General features: G+C 44.8%; 2 protein-coding genes across 2 annotated transcripts in view; one reads left to right on the plus strand and one right to left on the minus strand.

Moving 5' to 3' along the window:
* The window catches only part of TTC37 (tetratricopeptide repeat domain 37), a 164,228-nt gene that overhangs the window by 136,646 nt on the left and 7,489 nt on the right, over window positions 1–20,093 (minus strand). Inside the window, exon 2 of the mRNA XM_036846124.1 lies at window positions 7,302–7,415. The gene's annotated coding sequence lies outside the window, so the exon portion shown is untranslated. The remainder of the gene's footprint in view (window positions 1–7,301; window positions 7,416–20,093) is intronic.
* Window positions 4,622–6,490, plus strand: GPR150 (G protein-coupled receptor 150). Its single transcript, XM_036846131.1, has one exon. It carries the CDS (start codon window positions 4,622–4,624, stop codon window positions 5,918–5,920), a length of 1,299 nt encoding a protein of 432 aa, XP_036702026.1. The 3' UTR covers window positions 5,921–6,490.

Raw genomic sequence — 20,093 nt, forward strand, 5'->3', positions numbered from 1 at the left:
CTCAATGTGGAAAACAGAAAAGATCTAGATCCCTTCTACACTGGTCAGATATTCTGGGTATGTGTGTGTGATGTTTACAATTATGTATACTAAACTCTCAGATAAGATTTTTAGCCCCCTTTCTTCTCTTAAAGTTACAAAGCAGAATTTTAAATTCTTGGGTCAAAAAATTAAAGGGATAGGCTATTTTTTAAATAATGAAAATGAGAAAACTTAGAAGAACATATGACACAACCAAAGCTATACTCAGCCTTAAGCTTTTTATTATTAAGGGGAACGAAAAATAAATAAACTGTTCAAGAAGTTAGAAAACAAAATAATCATAAATGTTGTAACACTGATGGTAAAGGATTGGTATCCTTAATGTCTTGAGAGCTCTGCTTCCACAAAGGATAGGGAATATTGCTCCCACAGTAAAAGAAATCAAAAGGAAAAGAAAAAAAGCTAGATAATCTGCAAAATTAAAACTTTTTTGAGCCTCTCATAGGACAGGTGAACTGAATTGAAAAGGGTGGCAACCCCTTCTGAGGACAGCTGAGACACCCAAACTGTCCCACCTTTGGCAGTACATGGGAAGAAAGACTAGAAGCCAAAAGAGGAGGTAAGAAAACAACTGATATTTTGACAAATTCATAAAAGCCAAATGTGTGTGAAAAAAGCAGCAGAAACTAGGAGCCACACACACAAGGGAGACCACTTCCAGCAATGAGCTTTTTCTCATGGACCTCAACCAGCACTCATGAGAAAGATGGGGAGCAGGGCAGGGGACCTGACAGAGCCTCTACAGTGGGACAGACGAACAGATGGGGAGGGGCTGCCTCTAGAGGAGAGGCATAAAACCCAGAACCTTCTCTCATACAAAGCGAAACTCATCTGCCACTGGGGCAGGAGCAGAAAACCCTCTCACCCCCAGTCCTCAGCAAAAGGTCAGCTATCACTGGGAAGGGGTAGATTATAGCAAAAGCTACTCTGCTGCTGAGGAGAGGCAGAACCCCAGCCATGCTCACAATCCTGCACTGAGAGAAAGCAAAGATCTCTTGCAACAGCGGTACAGACAAGAAACTTGCTCTTCTTCAAGTTATAAGGCCAAGTTCAGCTGCCATAGGGGAAAGTGACAAATGTTGATAAAGTGCCACCCTTAAGGCTCAGGCCCCCAGGGCCTACATAAGACTGAAGCTGGAGTGAGTTTCTTTAAACAAACAAAAAAATTAGCCTGCCCCCACCATGAACAACAGCACACTACTTCTGGGAGAAAGGTAAGAAGCATGGAGAAAGAAACCTCCCACCGCACTCCCCATGGCCAGGTGTGCCGAAAGGTAGGGGTGGAGCAGGAACACTGAGAAAAACCCTCCAGTGTTCCAAGCCTCTCACGAAAGCAAGACAGCAGCAGTATGCAGGAGTCTGAAGTCTGTAGTAGAATAATGATAACTATATCAACATCAAAACCCAAACTTAGCTCAACTACTGCCTACATTTAGTCAACCCCTCCACCCTACTAGCCTGACAGATGAAGAAGCATGCCCATTTTCAGGAGTAAATACTATTTACATCAGTCACTGTTTTTCACTTACATATAATGTCTGGCATTTGGTCAAACTTACATGGCAAAGAAGCAAGAAAGACCCACTTTGAAGAAAGAAGGCAGTAAACAGAACCAGACTGAGAGATGGCCCAAAAGTTGAAACCATGAGAAAGTGACTTGAAAATACTATGATTAATCTATGGAAGGATCTAGGGGGAAATGTGGTTAACATGCATGAACAGATTGGGAATTTCAGCAGAGAGATGGAAACTATTTTTTTAAAAAGGAATAAAATTGATTCACTAGAAACAACATGCTATCGTGGATGAAGAAGTCCTTCAAATGGCTTATCAGCAGACTAGACACACACAAAAAATTAGTGAACTTGAGAGAAAAAGAATTAGTGAACTTGAATATAGGCCAAGCGAAATTTTTCAAGATAAAATCCTGAATTTCAAAGGGTAACAACTTCCTCTGAGGAGAGATGGGATAGGGAAAAAAAGAAGGAAAAAAAGAAAAAGTGAAAGGTAGAGAAAAAAAGAGCAGAGCATCCAAGAACTGTGGGACAATATGAAAAGATATAATATATATGCAACTGAAATAATAGAAGAATAGAGGCAAAATGTCAGAAGAAATATCTGAAAAGACAATTGCTGAGAATTTTCCAAAATTAATGAAAGACAACAAATCACCAACCTAAACGTTTAGAGAAGCCCAAGCAGAATACAAAGAAAAACGCACATAGGGATTTCCCAGGTGGCGCAGTGGTTAAGAATCTGCCTGCCAATGCAGGGGACACGGGTTCAAGCCCTGATCCGGGAAGATCCCACATGCTGCAGAGCAACTAAGCCCCTGCGCCACAACTACTGAGCCTGAGCTCTAGAGCCCGCGGGCCACAACTACTGAGCCCACGTGCCACAACTACTGAAGCCCACGCGCCTAGAGCCGGTGCTCCGCAACAAGAGAAGCCACTGCAGCGAGAAGCCTGCGACGAAGAGTAGCCCCCGCTCGCCGCAACTAGAGAAAGTCCGCGTGCAGCAACGAAGACCCAACGCAGCCAAGAATAATAAATAAAATTAATTTTTAAAAAAGTTAAAAAAAAAATTAAACCAGGAGTTTGATTTCCCAAGTCTATCACTCTACCTCTTAAATGTTCCACCAAGAATGGCTATTCCTACATCTCCCCAGAGCTTCCTTGAGCTCTTCTGGATGATACTGGCACAGGTATAACAGGCATTTTTCTCTTAGGTTGATGGATTTATAATCAAGGTAGAAACACTTGCTCAAAATTATCTGAAATGCATCACATATCCATTAATTCATCAACTCAAAACATATTTACTGGGCTTCCCTGCTGGCGCAGTGGTTGAGAGTCTGCCTGCTAATGCAGGGGACATGGGTTCGAGCCCTGGTCTGGGAGGATCCCGCATGCTGCGGAGCAGCTGGGCCCGTGAGCCACAACTGCTGAGCCTGCGCGTCTGGAGCCTGTGCTCCGCAACTAAGAGAGGCCACAATGGTGAGAGGCCCGCGCACCGCGATGAAGAGTGGCCCCCGCTTGCCGCAACTGGAGAAAGCCCTCGCACAGAAATGGAGACCCAACACAGCCAGAAATAAATAAATAAATAAAATTTTAAATAAAGTTTGAAAAAACTTCAAAAAAAAAATCCTTTCTGAATTAAAAAAAAAAAAAACATATTTACTGATACCTACCATGTGTCAGGTCCAGTGATAGGCACTGGGGATATAATAAAAATGACACAGTTCTCTGTCCAAAGGGCAACAGCTTGGGAAATGAGATTCCCACTCCACCTGGCAGGACTGTCCGCTGCACCCACCAAACCCTCCTATCCCGCACATCTTAAAGTGCCAAATATTTCCTCAGCCTGGGAACCCCAGCAGACGCCCAGACCAGGAAGCATAGGAACTCTACTTTCACCATAATTAATGTGGAGGGTGCATAAAAAACCAAATTGATGCTTCCAACAGGAAAACTAAAATTTGTTTGTGAGGAGATAGGGCTAAAATAAAAGAGATAGCATTTAATCGAAACCATTTCCTGTGAGTTGGATTTCTTTTTTAAAACTTGGCCGCCTTATCATCTTCTTAGTCACCTTTTCTCCAGGCTTATTGGAGGCGTAGTCCCTCCTAGCAACCTCCCATCTGCTAGAAAAAAGAATCAAGAGAATGAAGAGCCGTGATGATACATCTGTCACTGAGTGAAAATATTAGGAGAAAAGCAATAAATGTACTACCCATTTGCATAAAACCTATTAATGCCCTCTTCAGACTAATGAAATGAATTTTATATCACGGAGAGCAGCTGTGATCTGCTGTTTCTAGTAATGAGGAGTATTTGAAACAATCTGCAAACCACTGCTGCTCCTAATTGCCACGCAACACCTTTGACGTTAGTTCTCTCCAAGTAAAATACTCTCGTTGGCCAGAGGAAGATTTATCTGTTGGGATCCTCTTTGCTCAAAACGCTGTTAGGTTTCTTCGGTTCCTGTTTTTCTCAAGCTAGTGCAGAACCATGGCATTTCAAATCTTTCTCTTTTGTTTTTTAATCAAAACTAGTGCCTTTTTTTTTTTTTTTTTTTTTCCTACTGGCAATCTGAAACCATTTTGAGGGGTATAGTCTCAGTCAGGACTTTCCTCTCCAGTGTGCTGGTCCCGGGTTAACGATGGCCAGGCAAAGCGACCTTCTGTCTGGCTGTGCTGTATGTAAACACCCAACGGGAGAGGTTTCTAGAGCCCAGCGGTTCGCGGCTCCCGCGAGGGCAGCATGGGGGCTGCGGCAGAGACTGGAAGGGGATCTACCCGGATTGGGAGGGGAGACGCGGAGAGGAAGGTGGAGAAGAGGAATCATGTGTGTTCCTCGAGCGTACACCCCCCATTTGAGTGACAAATGACGAGGCCAACCTATAAAAACAACTAAGCGCAAAGCTACCTGCATCCATCTCCCTCTCCGTGCGTGTGCGTTTTCAACTAACTTTGGGAACTCGTAAGACCCGGCATCGCGCCCAGCGGAGTCTCGCCTCCACCTTGGTTTCCCGCGCCCTGCCTGCCCTGTTCGGTACCTCCTCTTCCTCCAGGCTAAGGATGGAGGATCCCTTCAGCCCCTCAACTCCGGCGCCGGCGCCCAACCTCTCCGTACCCATCTCGCTGGGCTGGGGTCTCAACCTGACTTCCGGACAGGGAGCCCCAGTCCCGGGGCCGCCGCCAACGCCGCCGTCCGGGCCGCCCAGCCGCCGCGTCCGCCTGGTCTTCCTGGGGGTCATCCTGGTGGTGACGGTGGCCGGCAACGCTACGGTGCTGTGCCGCCTGTGCGGGGGCGGCGGGCCCTGGGCAGGTCCCAAGCGTCGCAAGATGGACTTCCTGCTGGTGCAGCTGGCCTTGGCCGACCTGTATGCGTGCGGGGGCACCGCGCTGTCGCAGCTGGCCTGGGAGCTGCTGGGCGAGCCGCGCCGGGCCGCGAGCGACCTGGCGTGCCGCTTCGTGCATCTGCTACGGGCATCCGGCCACAGCGCGTCGGCCCACCTCGTGGCGCTCATTGCCCTCGAACGCCAGCGCGCCGTGCGCCGTCCACAGGGCCCGCCGCTGCCCGCGCGCGCCCTCGCCGCCCTGGGCTGGCTGCTGGCGCTGCTGCTGGCGCTGCCCCCGGCCTTCGTGGTGCGCGGGGGCGCCCCCTCGCAGCCGCCCGCCGCGCCTCAGGCCGCCCGCGCCTGGCCCGGGGAGCGTCGCTGCCGCGACATCTTCGCGCCGCTACCGCGCTGGCACCTGATGGTCTACGCGCTCTATGAGGCCGTCGCGGGCTTCGTGGCGCCGGTCGCGGTCATGGGCATCGCTGGCAGCCGCCTGCTCTGCGCCTGGCGGCAGCGCCCGCCCCAGGCCCCATCGGCCGCGGCGCCCAGGTCGGCCAGTCCCGGCCAAGCCCCCGCGCCCAACGCGCTGCCCCGCGCCAAGGTCCAGAGCCTGAAGATGAGCCTGGTGCTGGCGCTGCTGTTCGTGGGGTGCGAGCTGCCCTACTTCGCTGCCCGGCTGGCGGCCACGTGGTCGTCTGGGTCGGTGGGAGACTGGGAGGCCGACGACCTAGCGGTGGCGCTGCGCCTCCTGGGGGTGGCCAACAGCGCTCTCAATCCCTTCGTCTACCTGTTCTTCCAGGCGGGCGACTGTCAACTCCGGCGGCGCTGGCGGAGGCGCCTGGGTGCAGTGTGCTGCCCGCGGGAGGGAGTCGCGGAGGACGACGAGGGCGCCCGGGGCCACCAGGCGCTCCACCGCCACCGCTGGCCCCACCCACATTATCACCACGCTCGGCGGGAGCAGCCGGAGGAGGGTTACTTGCGCCCACCCCCGCCGCGTCCCCGGTCGCTGCCCTGCTCCTGCGAAAGCGTCTTCTAGGTGTTCGATGGCCAGAGACAGGTCATCTGTCGCTGCGGCACCGCCTCCACGGAACACGAGGCCGGCCGGGCTCTATCTAGATCACAACCGTCAGGACGGTCTCCAAGAGCGCTACACTGAAGCTGTCCCCGTCCTCCACTCCCCTATTACATTTCTTTCTAATGTTTACATTTTTCTACACTCTTCCAGGTTCTTTTCTCCTTTCCAGTTCTCACATTTCCCCATCTGGAGACAGAGAGTGAGCCATTTGTTTGTAAAAGCAAAGTTACAGAGTTATTTTTGTAGTTCTTTTTCACTCCCATAGCGTTCTGGCTAAGACCATTTGCTTTAGTTAAATTGCCAAGCTTTCATTATTTGCTGTGTTATCATCTGTTTTTACTTATTTAGGGTCGTTGTTTAACTGTAGCTGGGGGACCAGAGAATGTGCCTCTCTTTCCGGAAGGAATATCCTCACATTGCTCTCCCTGAGGAGCCTGGAAATTGTACCAGTGATACTGTCAGAAATGTAATCTTGCTGTCACTTCAGAGCCACAGAGTATTTGTAAAATAAAAACATTTCCCCCAGAGCAATTAGGACTTTTTTTTTTTTAACATGGTAATGTGTTTTCTCAGAAGAAAATCAGTGTGGACTTTATTTCTGGTCTAGCTTCCACTTAAGGAGAAGCTGGAATTGTAGGAGGGAGACACAAAAGCTTCCCTTCCAACCTTTCAAATATGCCCAGTTTCTGTAGGAAATTGTTCCTGTGCCCAGAGCAGCCTCTACAGCTGCGAAGCTGTGCACAGGTGGAGCCTCTAAGCACAGAATCCCCAGCAGACTGGAGAAGGGAAGCACCTGGGTGGTGCATAGGGGTGAGGCTCACTGTCCCAGGTGGAGCCTTAGGGATATTCGCAGCTAGGAGGAAAGCTGCAACCTCCCAACGCTGCATGGATATATAAAACTCTCTTTTTTACAAACAAGGGCAATGCCTATTGGTGTGGATTGCTGAGAACAAGGTCAAGGAGCAGATTTAGTCAGCGACCTCCTCCTCCTAACTGTCCTTGGTTCTAGAGAGAAGTGGCGGCGCTTATGAACAAATATCCATGTGTTTACCAATGTTTCATCTGAGAATCTGCAAGCTTTCCATTACAGTGTTTCCTGTTCATGCACAAACGCAGGACTAAGATCCAGAAAGGGGAAATGACTGGTAAAGTTCACTTGTGAAGCCAATGCTCTCTGAGGACTTCCTTGTTTTGTTCATTGATGAATCCCAAACTCTTAAACAATGTTTGATACATAGTAGGCATACAACACACATTTGTTGATTAATTCATCATATGAATCAGGCATAGATAGAATGGATAAAAGATTTACAAAAAGAAATCTTCATTAAACTTGGCTTACCTTCCTCCAAAATCTTGTCCAAAAATGTTATATAGTTAGAGGTTTTCCTTCCTCTTTCATCCTCCCTACCCTGCTGAGGAAGGTATAGCATGCAATATACCAAGAATAAGCCACCTAAAGAGAAAAGAACACAATTGTCTTCATGAACATAAATCTGGGTTATAGCATTATTTTTATTCATTAATAAACATTTATTACTCACTTATTTTGTGCCAAGCAATGTGCTAGGCACTGGAGATGCTAAAATGAATATGACACATTTTCCCTCAAAGACCTTATAATCATATGTAGGAGACAATCTGACAAGTACAGCACAAAAACAGTCAGATGTGCTTTAACAGGGGTTCCAGTCGGGGTGTCAGGACACTGAAGAAGAACATCTAACAACCTTGGGAGCCTGGGGGATGGTGGGGGTGACCCATCAGATAGGAGAAGGTATTCTATGCAGTTGGGACTAGCATTTGTAAAGCATAAGTGAGAGAGAACATAGCATGGTCAAGGAATGGCAATAGTTGAAATATCTAGCATTAGGGTGCCTGTGGGGTCTGACCTGATGGGATATGCGGCCACAGAGATCCAGCCCAGACCCAGTGAAGAAAAGTCTGTTTGCCACACCAAGAAAGCCAAAGATAGCCTTTGAAAGATTTAACCAGAGTTGCAATATGATCAGATTTGAATTCTGCAAAGTCATTCCAATGATGGTGTGAAGGATCAACTAATTGGAAGGGGGGAATACCTAGAGGCAGGGATCAAGGAAGAAGCTCAGAACCTTAAAATATGACCTATAATGTTTTATCACTTAGAATGCTCTCAACAAGGTAATTTAAGCCAATTGAGTCAGATTTTCTGTTTTCTGCAGTTGAGAACACACTAACAGAAAAACAGATACAGCTGGCTTAAATTTATTATCTCGCATAACAAGAAGTCCAGTGGTAGGGCTGCTCCAGGATTGGTTAATTGAGTAGCTTCATAACTTCATAACCAAGGACCTAAATCCTTTTCGTCTTTCTATTCTGCCATCCTGAGCTGGTGGGCTTGACATTAAAGCCAGTTTCCCTTGAGGTCACAAAATGGCTGCTGCAGTTCCAAGCATCACATTCAAACATGACAATGTGCAGAAGGAGACTCTCTCTTCTTTTCACTCTTTATAAGAATGAAGAAACATTTCTTGGATGTCCTGGATAGACTTTCCCACACGGTTCATTGGCCAGTCCATATCTAGACATATCATTGCAAGGGAAATGGGGCCACCATGACTGACTTGGACCTGGAACTGAAGATATAAGTTGCATAGAGAAGGGGTGAAAAATCTCATTCTTTCTTTTAGGAAAGAAAGAAGGGGAAATGCTTATTGGGAGGCCAGACTAAACTTTTACACAATTGCAAAATTGTTAAAAAGATTGATTTTTTAAATCTATTAAAGATTTTCAGCTGATTGCCATCTAGAAATTATGAGAAATTTCCACCTGGATCAAAAATACAGAATTCCAATTCAAGTAGTTAATTGAAAATACAATTAAACTACATTTCCCTAGATTTTGTGGAAGACTTGGTTAAGCCCACTTCATACTAAAATGCTTCTCTTCTATAACTAAGAAACTTTCTCTAATTTTAACTATACCTGAAACTTGAAGACAGATCTAGGTGACTTCGTTCCCATCCCTGGTGGCATTTCTAAGTTAAGAAACTTAAAGCACCACCTCAGAATCATGACCACTGAGCCTAGGAATCTATATTGCTATAGACAACTCAGAATTTCAGCTCTGTCCCAATCAAGGAAGCCCCCAAAGGTTATTCTAAATTTAGACTCTTCCTAGAGTAGGACATACCACTCAAACTGCACAGCAAAGGGAAATGAGCGGGTGACCCTGAACTTGATCTCTTTTCTAGGTATCACCCAAACAGGAAATGACTAGAGGACCATCAAGACCACATACTTGGAGTTTGGGAGGAAGCAAATAACATCCCCTCACCCACTGTACATTCCCCTTGGAGTTAGATTTTAACTAAGCTGCTGCAAACAGGTCTGGACTTCAGGACTCCAGAGAGCACTATTCACATAGACAACAATGCAAATGTCACCACCAGAACTTAAAAGACTAAATTCAAATAATTCTGTATTTTTAAAAAAGAACTAGCCACACAGTAACATACAGCTAAAATAAGTAAACATGACCTATTACATAATTTGAAGGAGAAGGTACGTAGAAAACAGCCAGGAGTGTAATTAAACCACAACTAGCTATAAATCATTTACTAAAAATAGAATAGTCTAGCTCATTTGTGGAAGAGGAGATAGATTTAAAATATTTTTTTCTAAGCCACTTCCTAGGAAACACGAAAGGAAGTAGAAAATTTGAGCAGTTTCTCTCCCATTCCTGAAATGTTCTGACTCGATCAAAGGGAAAACATTAAAAAAATACTAATACAAATGAATAGTCTAATTAAATTAAACATGTTTTGCTGAGTTGAGAGGCAGTGTAATATAATGAAAAGAGCAGAGTCTATGGAGCCTGAAGACTTGGACTTGTTTCATCTCTACAACTTAGTGGCTGTGTGACTTTACGCTGTTTGCCGAATCTTTTTGAGTCTTGGTTTTCTCATCAATAAAATGAGGTTTCTATTACCTTGGCTTCATAGGATTCATGTATGTAAAATACTTGATTGCTGGGGAGGGGGGTCCTGTCAGCTTGTCTCTTCAGATTCACCCTAGTATTCAATATATGATAGCTACTGTTATTCTCTAACACTGGGCTATGAGGAATAAAATCCAGCTGAGTAATATCACATGAAACGAAGGAAGGGATATTGGAGAATCTATGAAAGATTTATGTACTCAATGGTGCTACATAGTAATAGGGAAGTTAGGCCTTACAGAAGGTAGAATGCTCACAATAATTGTCAACTACCCTCCTTGAATCCACTTTCTCTTTTCTAGCAGTTCTCAGGTTCTTATTGCTGCCAAAATCTTGGCTCTCTGTGCACCGATGTCGAATAGAAATATGGAGACGGAGTGTGGAGGAAAGAGAAGGAGTAGCTTTATTTCTTTGCCAGGCAAAGAGGGAACACAGCAGGCTAGCACCTCAAGGACCATGCCCACCCTGGAGAGGATAGTGAGGTGTTTTATAGTGTTCAAGGAGCAGGGCATGATCAGCTCATGGACAATTCTCGGATTGGTTGGCATCAAGGTGAAATTTTAAGCATCATCAACCTTCTGGTTTCAACCAGTCTAGGGTCCATGTTCTTGTGGTCAGCGCTTTTCATCTGGAGGGGATCTCCTGCCTGTAAAAACAACTTAGGAATGTGTGTCAGGCCTTTATCTATATCTTTCAGGGAATTGGGAGTTTGGTGATTCTGCAATGTGACAGAATTATAGTCTAAATTGTTACTAGTTCCCCAACCAGCTATTCTTTGTTTCCACATCTTCACATTTCCCAATCATTAACTCTTTTTTTTAAATTAAAAAAATATATATATTTATTTACTTATTTTGGTTGCGTTGGGTCTTCGTTGCTGCATGCAGGCTTTCTCTAGTTGTGGCGAGTGGGGGTTACTCTTTGTTGCAGTGTGTGGGCTTCTCATTGCAGTGGCTTCTCTTGTTGCAGAGCATGGGCTCTAGGCACATGGGCTTCAGTAGTTGTGGCACTTGGGCTCAGTAGTTGTGATTCCCGGGCTCTAGAGTGTAGGCTCAGTAGTTGTGGCACACGGGCTTAGCTGTACCATGGCATGTGGGATCTCCCTGGACCAGGGCTCGAACCTGTGTCCCCTGCATGGGCAGGCGACATCATTAACTCTTGAGTCAGCATTTTACTCCAAAAGACAAGGACACAGGGGCTTGTACATGGTTTCATTATTAGGTTATCTATGTCTCTTATGAACAGTCAAATGCTTAGAGGGAAGCTGACCCCTCTCCCACTCTAAGACTGGGCTTTAATTAGTCTAAGCACATCAAAGTAATTCCACCCCCCTTACCACCATGTCCCACTCAGAAATGGTCATGTGATCCAGTTAAAACCAATGAGATTGGGGGTAGGGTTATTGGGGCATCTAGGAAGGAAGTCCTTAACTCTTCTGAGAGAGCCATGGGAGCCAGCATGCTCTCTCCATCTCTCTCACACCGAAGGTAAATGAGGGAGCATGTAGTGCTGCTGGCTGCTGGCAGCCCACCTCTCACCATGAGGGGCACCAGCCACAAGATGAAGCCAACACTGGATACAGCACGCTGGAGAGATGAAAAGAACTAAGATCCTTAATGACCTCACTGAGCTGTAACATTAAACACCACTGAGGCCGACCTACTGGATGTCCTGTTAAATAAGCTGATATATTTTCTCACTGCTTAAGGCGGTTAAACTGGATTTTCTGTTATTTATAGCAGCAAACAGCCTCTAATTGAAGAAGTTTGGCAAGAAAAAGTGTCTCATTTTAGCTTACTGCATGTTCTTTATCAAAAAAATAGGAACAATCCAAGTGTAATTTTATTTAGTCCATCAGCCAGTAGGTATTGAGGGACTGTATTGGGCTTATTGGGGCAGATGGAAGAAAATCAAAGATGTAACTATTCATTTTTAAAAATTTATACTCTATGAAGAACTATAATTTTTGTGGTAAAGACTTTGTTGAGAAATTTCAACCTGTAATTATTACTGTTATTTGACATTATTTGCAAATTCTTACCATTGGTAATATTATTGACTTATTAATTCATTTATTTCAATATTTATTTATTAAAGATCTATCATGTGCAAAGTACAATGTCACTTATCATAGACATATATTACATTTAAAGTTTAGGTTTTGGGGTGGGAACTTAGGCCAACCATTACTGTATTTTCTATGGCCAGATCTGGAAGTAACAACCCTAAAATGTGCTGGGATAGACTACTATATGATGGCCCCCAGTGAATCACTCTTCTTGATATCCATCCCTTGTGTAATCTTTTCCCACAGAGTCTGGGTTTGGCCATGTGACTTGCTTTGGCAATGGACATCAGCAGATCTTTCACAAGCAGGGTTTTTTGGTTTTGGGGGTTTTTTTTGGCTGCGCTGGGTCTTCGTTGCTGCGCGCGGGCTTTCTCTAGTTGTGGCGAGCAGGGGCTACTCTCCGTTGCGGTACGCGGGCTTCTCATTGCAGTGGCTTCTCTTGTTGCGGAGCACGGGCCCTAGAGCGCTCGGGCATCAGTATCAGTAGTTTGTGGCTCGTGGGCTCCAGAGCGCAGGCTCAGTAGTTGTGGCACACGGGCTTAGCTGCTCTGCGGCATGTGGGATCTTCCTGGACCAGGGATCGAACCCATTTCCCCTGCATTGGCAGGTGGATTCTTAACCACTGTGCCACCAGGGAAGTCCCTCACAAGCAGGGTCTTGATAAGCATTTATGCATAGGAACTGCCCTCTCAGAAAAGCTGCCCTGAGATGACCATGCCATGAAAAAGCCAAGCAGAGGCCCAGCTACTCAGCCATTCTATCTGGGCGCAGTTCCCAGATGACCCTCCAGCTAAATGCACCCACATGAGTGAGCCCAGGGGAAACCAAAGGAAGAACTACCATGCTAACCCACAGACTTGTGAGGAATAACAACCATAGCCATTAAGTGTTAGGGTGGTTTGTTTCGCAGCAACAGATAACTAAATCATGGCTGGAGTAGTGAAGTGGTGTTGGATGCATTAAAAATGGGAGTCAAAAGACCCAGATATCAGAAACCTGGGTTCTAGTCTCCAACCACATGTCAAATTGGGAGATTTAACTGCTTACCATGTAATGTGATGAGGCCTCATGCTAACTTGAAATGAGAGAACCCCAAGCTCAGGGGATAGAGTTAGAGCCCCAACTCTAATCCCATTTCCACACAGTGAAATCTCCTTCTATGGCCAAACCCTGGCAGTTCTGGGTATCGTTTCATTAAGCAAGGTACTATTATCTGCCTTACAAAATACCCATGAGATAAATAATGGGAACCACAACAATAATAACAGCTAAAATTTATTAAATAATTTCTATGAAGTTTGGCACTTTACAAGCATTAATTCATTTAATCCTCATAACGACTAAAAGGAATATATCATAACCACCTTCAGTTTATAGATAAGGAAATTGGGTCTACGGATAACTTGCCCAGGATCAAACAGCTCGTAAGTGACAGAGCTGTGGGGTTTTTTGTTTGTTCGTTTTGGGTTTTTTTTTCATCATCTGAACAGGTAATAGCCAAGAAGTTTAGCTGAGCCTCAGATACAGGTCTTGCTTTACAGACTTACATGTCTGTTAGAGACACAGCCTAGACATACACAAGTCGGGGACAGTGGTGGGAGAGGGGGGATGTTGGATAAAAATGGCTACCAGAAGGGTGAAATGCATTTTAGAAAAACAGTACCTAATTATGTCAGAGAGTTTCATCATTTCAGCCTCCAAACAATCCAAATAAAGAACTCACTTGCTGGGAATGGAGGAGACAGTTCACCAGAATTCATTCTCCCCTTCTTATGCGGCTGCCCTGCCACAGACTGTATTCCCCAATCTCTCTTGCAGCTAGTTACAGCTATGTGACCTGTTCTCAGCGATGGAATGTGAGCAAACGTGACATGTGTGGCTTCCAGACTTGGGCCTTAAGACACAGGGCTTGGGCTCCTCCGAGCTCTCTTTCCCCTTCCTATTGGCTGGAAGACACGATGTGACAGTCACATTATGTGACAATGATCAGGTTCAGCCATGCAAATGAGGACAACATCCTAGAGGTTCCTTCAGGATCTTATGGGAGCACAGACAGCCTAAACTGTTTAGAAGATTATGTGAGAGAAATAAATTTCTGTCTTCTTTAAGCCGTGAACTTTCGGAGTCTGTTTATTACAGTAGATTAGTCTTTACCTCAACTAATATTTTGAGGTTGTACTAAATTAGACTAGGAGATGGTCTTGCTCATCAGTTCCAGAGGCCCTCTGTGTTTCCAGGGGAGCTTGGTGTGAATTTAGGTGGAGCCAGGTCTAGAATATGAAACTGCTCAGAGGTCCAAGATGTCTGAGCCAAATCATACCTATGAGATACATCTTTTATTGTCCCCAAAGGAAGTCCTTAACCTCAGGAAATACTTTTTTTTTTTTAATTTTAATCTAAAAGTTGAGTGTGTTAGAGAAACCTCATGTCCATGGACATCAATACAGAAGCAGGCATCCAAATTGTGGCAGGCCCTCTGGTTGTCCACATTAACATTTCTTATTTTCTTGCCTTGCTAGAAGAATCCTGATTGTGTTCAGAGGGCTAGAAATCACCTGGGAGCTTCTTCTTTACTCATATGTCTGATGCCTTGGCTGGGATATTCAAAGCTGGACTCAACAAGAACATCAACCAAAGTGCCTACATATCGCCCTCCATGTGGCTTTGGCTTTCTCACTGCATGACAGCCATAGAGTAGTCAAACTTCTCCTAAGGCAGCTCAAGTTTCCAAGAGCAAGTGTTCTAGTGAACAAGCCACATGGCTCTGTATGGCCTTGCCTCAAAAGTCTCACAGAAGCATATCCTCTGTTTCTACTGGTGGAAGCAGTTCCAAACCTGTCCAGATTCAAAGGCAGAGCACATAAACCCTACCCTCTTAGGGAAGAGGTGTCAAAGAATTTGCAGTCATATTTTAAAACTGCCACTCCATCCACCAAGGAAGATAACCCTATCCCCCACTCTGGGATATATATCTAAGACAACCATGGTAATACCATTCCTCCTGCTAGTTGACTGGTTTGGGGCAATGAAACTAGAGGTAAGACCTTCTGGAGGCTACTGGAAAAGGTTTTGTAACCTTAAACAGTAGATACCAGTAGAGGCAATTCCTCCTCTTTCTCTGGATATCATAGTTTATGGATTTGACCTAAAGCTCTAACAGCCATCTTGCAACCAGAGAGGGAAGATAACCCTAAGAGAAGGCCAACACCTTAATCCTAGAATAGTGGAAAGGTAAAAAACCCAAGTCTTTGATGATGTAGCTGAGCACCTGAATTAACCAAAGTTTGAGCCATCCAACCTCAGATCTTGTTATGTGAAATAATAAATTTCCTTTTTGTTTTATCAGTTTGAATTGCTGTTTTCTCTAAAGGCATCCAAATGGATATAAGGAATGCATTCTTCCGGGTTCTCCAGAGAAACAGTACATATATATATATAGAGAGAGAGAGAGAGACAGAGAGACAGAGAGAGAAAGAGAAAGAGAGAGAGAGGGAGATTGATTCATTATAAGTAACTGGCTGGCCCAAGTGATTACAGAAGCTGAGAAGTCCTACAATCTTCTGTCTGCAGGTTGGAGACCCAGGGGAGTTGGTGGTGTAGTTCAAGATCAAGAGTAGAAGACGGACGTCCCAGCTGAGCACTCAGGCAGACAGAGTGAATTCTCCGAATTCTCCCTTCCTCCACTGTTTTGTTCTATTCAGGCCCTCAGTGGACTGCATGATGCCCACCCACATTAGGGAAGACAATCTGCTTTACTCAATTTACAAATTCAAATGCTAATCTCATCCAGAAACACCCACACAGGCACAGGCAGGAATAATGTTTAACCAGACATCTGGGCAGCCCATGGCCCAGTCAAGTTGACATAAAATCAGCCGTCACAAGAAACTATGAGGGGACTTCCATCATGGCACAGTGGTTAAGAATCCATCTGCCAGTGCAGGGGACATGGGTTCAATCCCTGGTCCAAGAAGATCCCACATGCCGCGGAGCAACTAAGCCTGTGAGCCACAACTACTGAGTCCACATGCCACAACTACCGAAGCCCACATGTCTAGAGCCTGTGCTCTGCAAGAGAAGCCACTGCAATGAGAAGCCCGCTCACCGCAACGAAGAGTAGCCCCCGCTCGCCGCAACTAGAGAAAGCCCGCACACAGCAACGAAGACCCAACGCAGCCAAAAATAAATAAATAAATAATAGGGGCTTCCCTGGTGGCTCAGTGGTTAAGAATCCACCTGCCAATGCAAGGGACACGGGTTCGAGCCCTGTTCCGGGAAGATCCCCCCCCACCCACACACACAAAACTATGAGGTCTCATAACTTCGTCCCTAGTAAGAATCGTCAATTATGCTTGCAAATTTGTTTCTCTTCCTTAAAGTGCTCTAAATGATCTATCACTTCATCTAATTCTTTAAGCACAGAAGGATATAGATGATTGAAAATTCAGCCTGTACCATCATCCATGAGGTTATACTAAGAGAAAGGATTTGGGTAACACATACTGGACATTCAAGAATCACAATGCAAGCTGTGACCTTCATTCCTCTGGCCAATAAAGTCACACCACTGTTAAGAGCATTAGAATGGTCCCATTGTAAATGATATGGTGAACATTTCCTCAGCCAGCTGGATAAAATTTTTTAAGTATATTTTGAATTTTTATTTAAGATTTTTACTCTTTACTGAGCATTTATCATTACAGTATATTTTTAAAAGGTAGCCACTGAGAGCCTGCCCTAGGCCAGCATGTCCAAGTATACTTTGTGAAGCAGCAGATGCTTCCATATTAATATATTCTAAAGAAAAAAAGAGTTTCATAGTTAAATGTTTGGAACACTAGGTTAAATAGGTTTCCCTCTTTTTTTTTTTTTTTACTTATTATAAAATATACAGAAAACTTGAAGAATAATACAAAAGAACACCCACATATTCATCACTGAGATTCAACAGTTGCTAACATTTTGCCATCTTTGCTTTCATCCATATTTTTTGTTGTTGATTTTGAATAACTTGAAAATTAGTTGCAGACATCATGATATCATTACACCTCACCTCTGAATACTTGAATGTGCATCTCCTAAGACATTCTTGCATAACCACAAAAGCATTATCAAAAAATTAACAATAATTCCCTAATATCAACTAATATCCAGCCCAGATTCAAAAATTCCCTCTTGTCCTCAATATACTTGAATAGATTTTTTTATAACTATATATATATTTTAAAATTTTATTTATTTTTATTTATTTTCTTTTTGGCTGCATTGGGTCTTCGTTGCTGCACACAGGCTTTCTCTAGTTGCGGCGAGTGGGGGCTACTCTTTGTAGCGGTGCACGGGCTTCTCATTGCGGTGGCTTCTCTTGTTGCAGACTGCAGGCTCTAGGTGCATGGGCTTCAGTAGTTGTGGCACGTGGGCTCAGTAGTTGTGGATCACGGGCTCTAGAGCACAGGCTCAGTAGTTGTGGCGCACGGGCTTAGTTGCTCTGCGGCATGTAGGATCTTCCCAGACCAGGGCTCGAACCTGTGTCCCCTGCATTGGCAGGTGGATTCTTAACCACTGCACCACCAGGGAAGTCCTAGATTCTTTTCTTTTGAACCAAAATCTAATTACATTTGATGTTATGTCTCTTTCATCTCTTTTATTCTAAAACATCTTCACCGACCTTAAAAGATACTGTGTTTCTGAGGAGACCAAGCCAGTTGCTTTGCAAGATATCCCACATCTGAATTTTTCTGAGTATGTCCTCATAATATCTTCTAACTTATTCTTCTCTTCCCAACCAGGTGTCTTTACAGCAGTACGTCTCCGAGTCTTCAGCATGTTAATGTGCAAAACGACTCCCTTAGTGGACACCTTTTCTAAGCCTCTGCCCTCTTCATAATATCCCTTTCTCTGGGAATTGTCCCCACCTCCAACACCCACACACACACACACACTCTCTCTCTCTCTCTCTCATGCCTCTAGCAGTCATATATGGACTTTGTAACCCCATCTTCAGGGCCAGTCCAGTAGAACCATCTCCATGAAGACTCAGGCAGATATGACAACTGGTTACAGAAATTTGGACAGATTTAAGGAGGGGAAGACTAGGAAAATTAGGATAAAATATTCAGTGCGTTAAGGGTGAGTTTGACAGTGATACAGTTATTGTAGCTATAGATATTGGTAATGCCCACACCTTAGGGGAACAGGTAAGAGAAATGTGTTGAGTTAGAGCCCTAGAGAAGACACAGCCAAGACAACACAAACAAAAGTAAAGCTAGGCTGGACAACAGTAGAGCAAGTACAGGTCTGGCTTAGATGTTGATCTGATGGAAAGTTATTTCCGGTTGGGATCAGCCAACTAAAGGACAGTTTGGTTTTGCACAGAGCATTATTTGTGCAGACCCAGCAAAAAAAAAATAGTCTAGGCTAGAAAATAGGAGAAAGTAAAAGGAAGCAAGGAAGGCACTCAGCTTGGCACACTGCACGTGGCAGAGAAAGAAAGAGATCAACATAAGAAGCAAGTTAATCTGTCAGAAGCTCAGCCAAGCGTTCCCAGAAGGAACACGGCACAGCAGAGGGGACTGAAGCACTGAAGGTATGTTCCACTATGCAAAGCCTGGGACTTTCCAGACCTGAGGAATGGCAGTGTCTTGAAAAGCATGTGGCAGGAGTATTCTTGCTCCCTACAACCTGAAGAAACCAGATTCAGAAACATTGACAGCAGAGTCAGAAATGTGCACAAGTGAGGGACTTCCCCGGCTGTCCAGTGACTAAGACTCTGCACTTCCACTGCAGGGGGTACAGGTTCAATCCCTGGTCAGGGAACTAAGATCCCACATGCCGTGTGGTGTGGCCAAAAAGAAGAGAAAAGAAAATAGAAATGTGCACAGGTGATACCCCAGGTGGAGTGACGGTGAGGAATACTGGGGCATCAATCCTGTAAGCAAGTGGCTTGAACCCAATCCATTCCCTAACAAGAGGGGGTGAAAGCCACTGTGTTCAAGACTTAAAATGCTGCTCACAAGTGATGTGGAGACCTTGACACTATACAGAGCCCATCCATGCCAGGAACCCCGGGCCCCTACCCTGTGGGTCTCATGTGAAGGGATTTCAGTTAGACTAACACTCTTGGACTGTCTCCCCTGTTGGGGTTAGAGGGGCCCAATTAAAACAAAACAAACAACAAACAAACAAACAGACCTTTTCCATATCTGTGCTCTAAACCAATATCTTGGGAGAAATCAAGGTTCAGAGATTAAACCCTCTTGCAAGGTAAAGCCCAAAGGTAACAAAATCGAAAGAATTAAAGTTCAAATATCAAAATTTCCTGCCCTTGTTTGAAAAAAAATAAAGACCTCCTCGACTGGCAATTCTGTGTAGTCTCTGCTGGGGGTGTTCTTGAGGCCCCGTGAGCTGTGGGTCCTTCAGCAGAGGCAGCTGCAGCCTCCCTCGCCCTGGAATAAGTCAGTTCTTTAGGACCTCTTTGGTTCTATTCGTTCAAATCCCATTTGAACAAATGAAGAGTCTCACTCTTTTAAAGAGTTTGAAGTGTTAATAGGAAGCAGAATATTATTGCAGCATGGCCCTAAACCTACCTATCATAGTTAGGAAACAAACCACTCACTCCCCACCCGGAGAACAATAGCCAAACAAAACGGTATTCCCAGAACCAAGTATTGCACTTGGTGTCATCAAAGATTCTAGTATAGACTTAGGATCTGAAAGAAGGAAAGAGCTTGGTCTCAGCTTCCAAGGTTGGCTGTCAGTTGGTCAATGCAGGTGGTCCAACCATGAAGGTAAACTCAATTGGGAAAAATCTTTTCATAAGGGATTAATTTGGCATCATGTTTAAAAATCTGGGGTGGGGGAAGATCCATCTGTGCATTTATCTGAGACAGAGACAACTGAATCATTCCTGCCTTCTTGCAAGTTTACAAATTTACAAAAGTGGAGGCCTCAGTCTTTCTCTTACCAATTAAAAATCTCTTTTCCACTCTGAGCCCTCCTACTGGATAGAGCAGGGCCTCTATCACGTCATGGAGCTCTCTTGGAGCATATGTTTTCAGTCCTGTGCCTCAGTGGCTGTTTTCAGTGACTTTG

The sequence above is a fragment of the Balaenoptera musculus genome, chromosome 3 (assembly GCF_009873245.2).
Source record: "Balaenoptera musculus isolate JJ_BM4_2016_0621 chromosome 3, mBalMus1.pri.v3, whole genome shotgun sequence".
In the NCBI taxonomy this organism is placed as follows: Eukaryota; Metazoa; Chordata; class Mammalia; order Artiodactyla; family Balaenopteridae; genus Balaenoptera; species Balaenoptera musculus.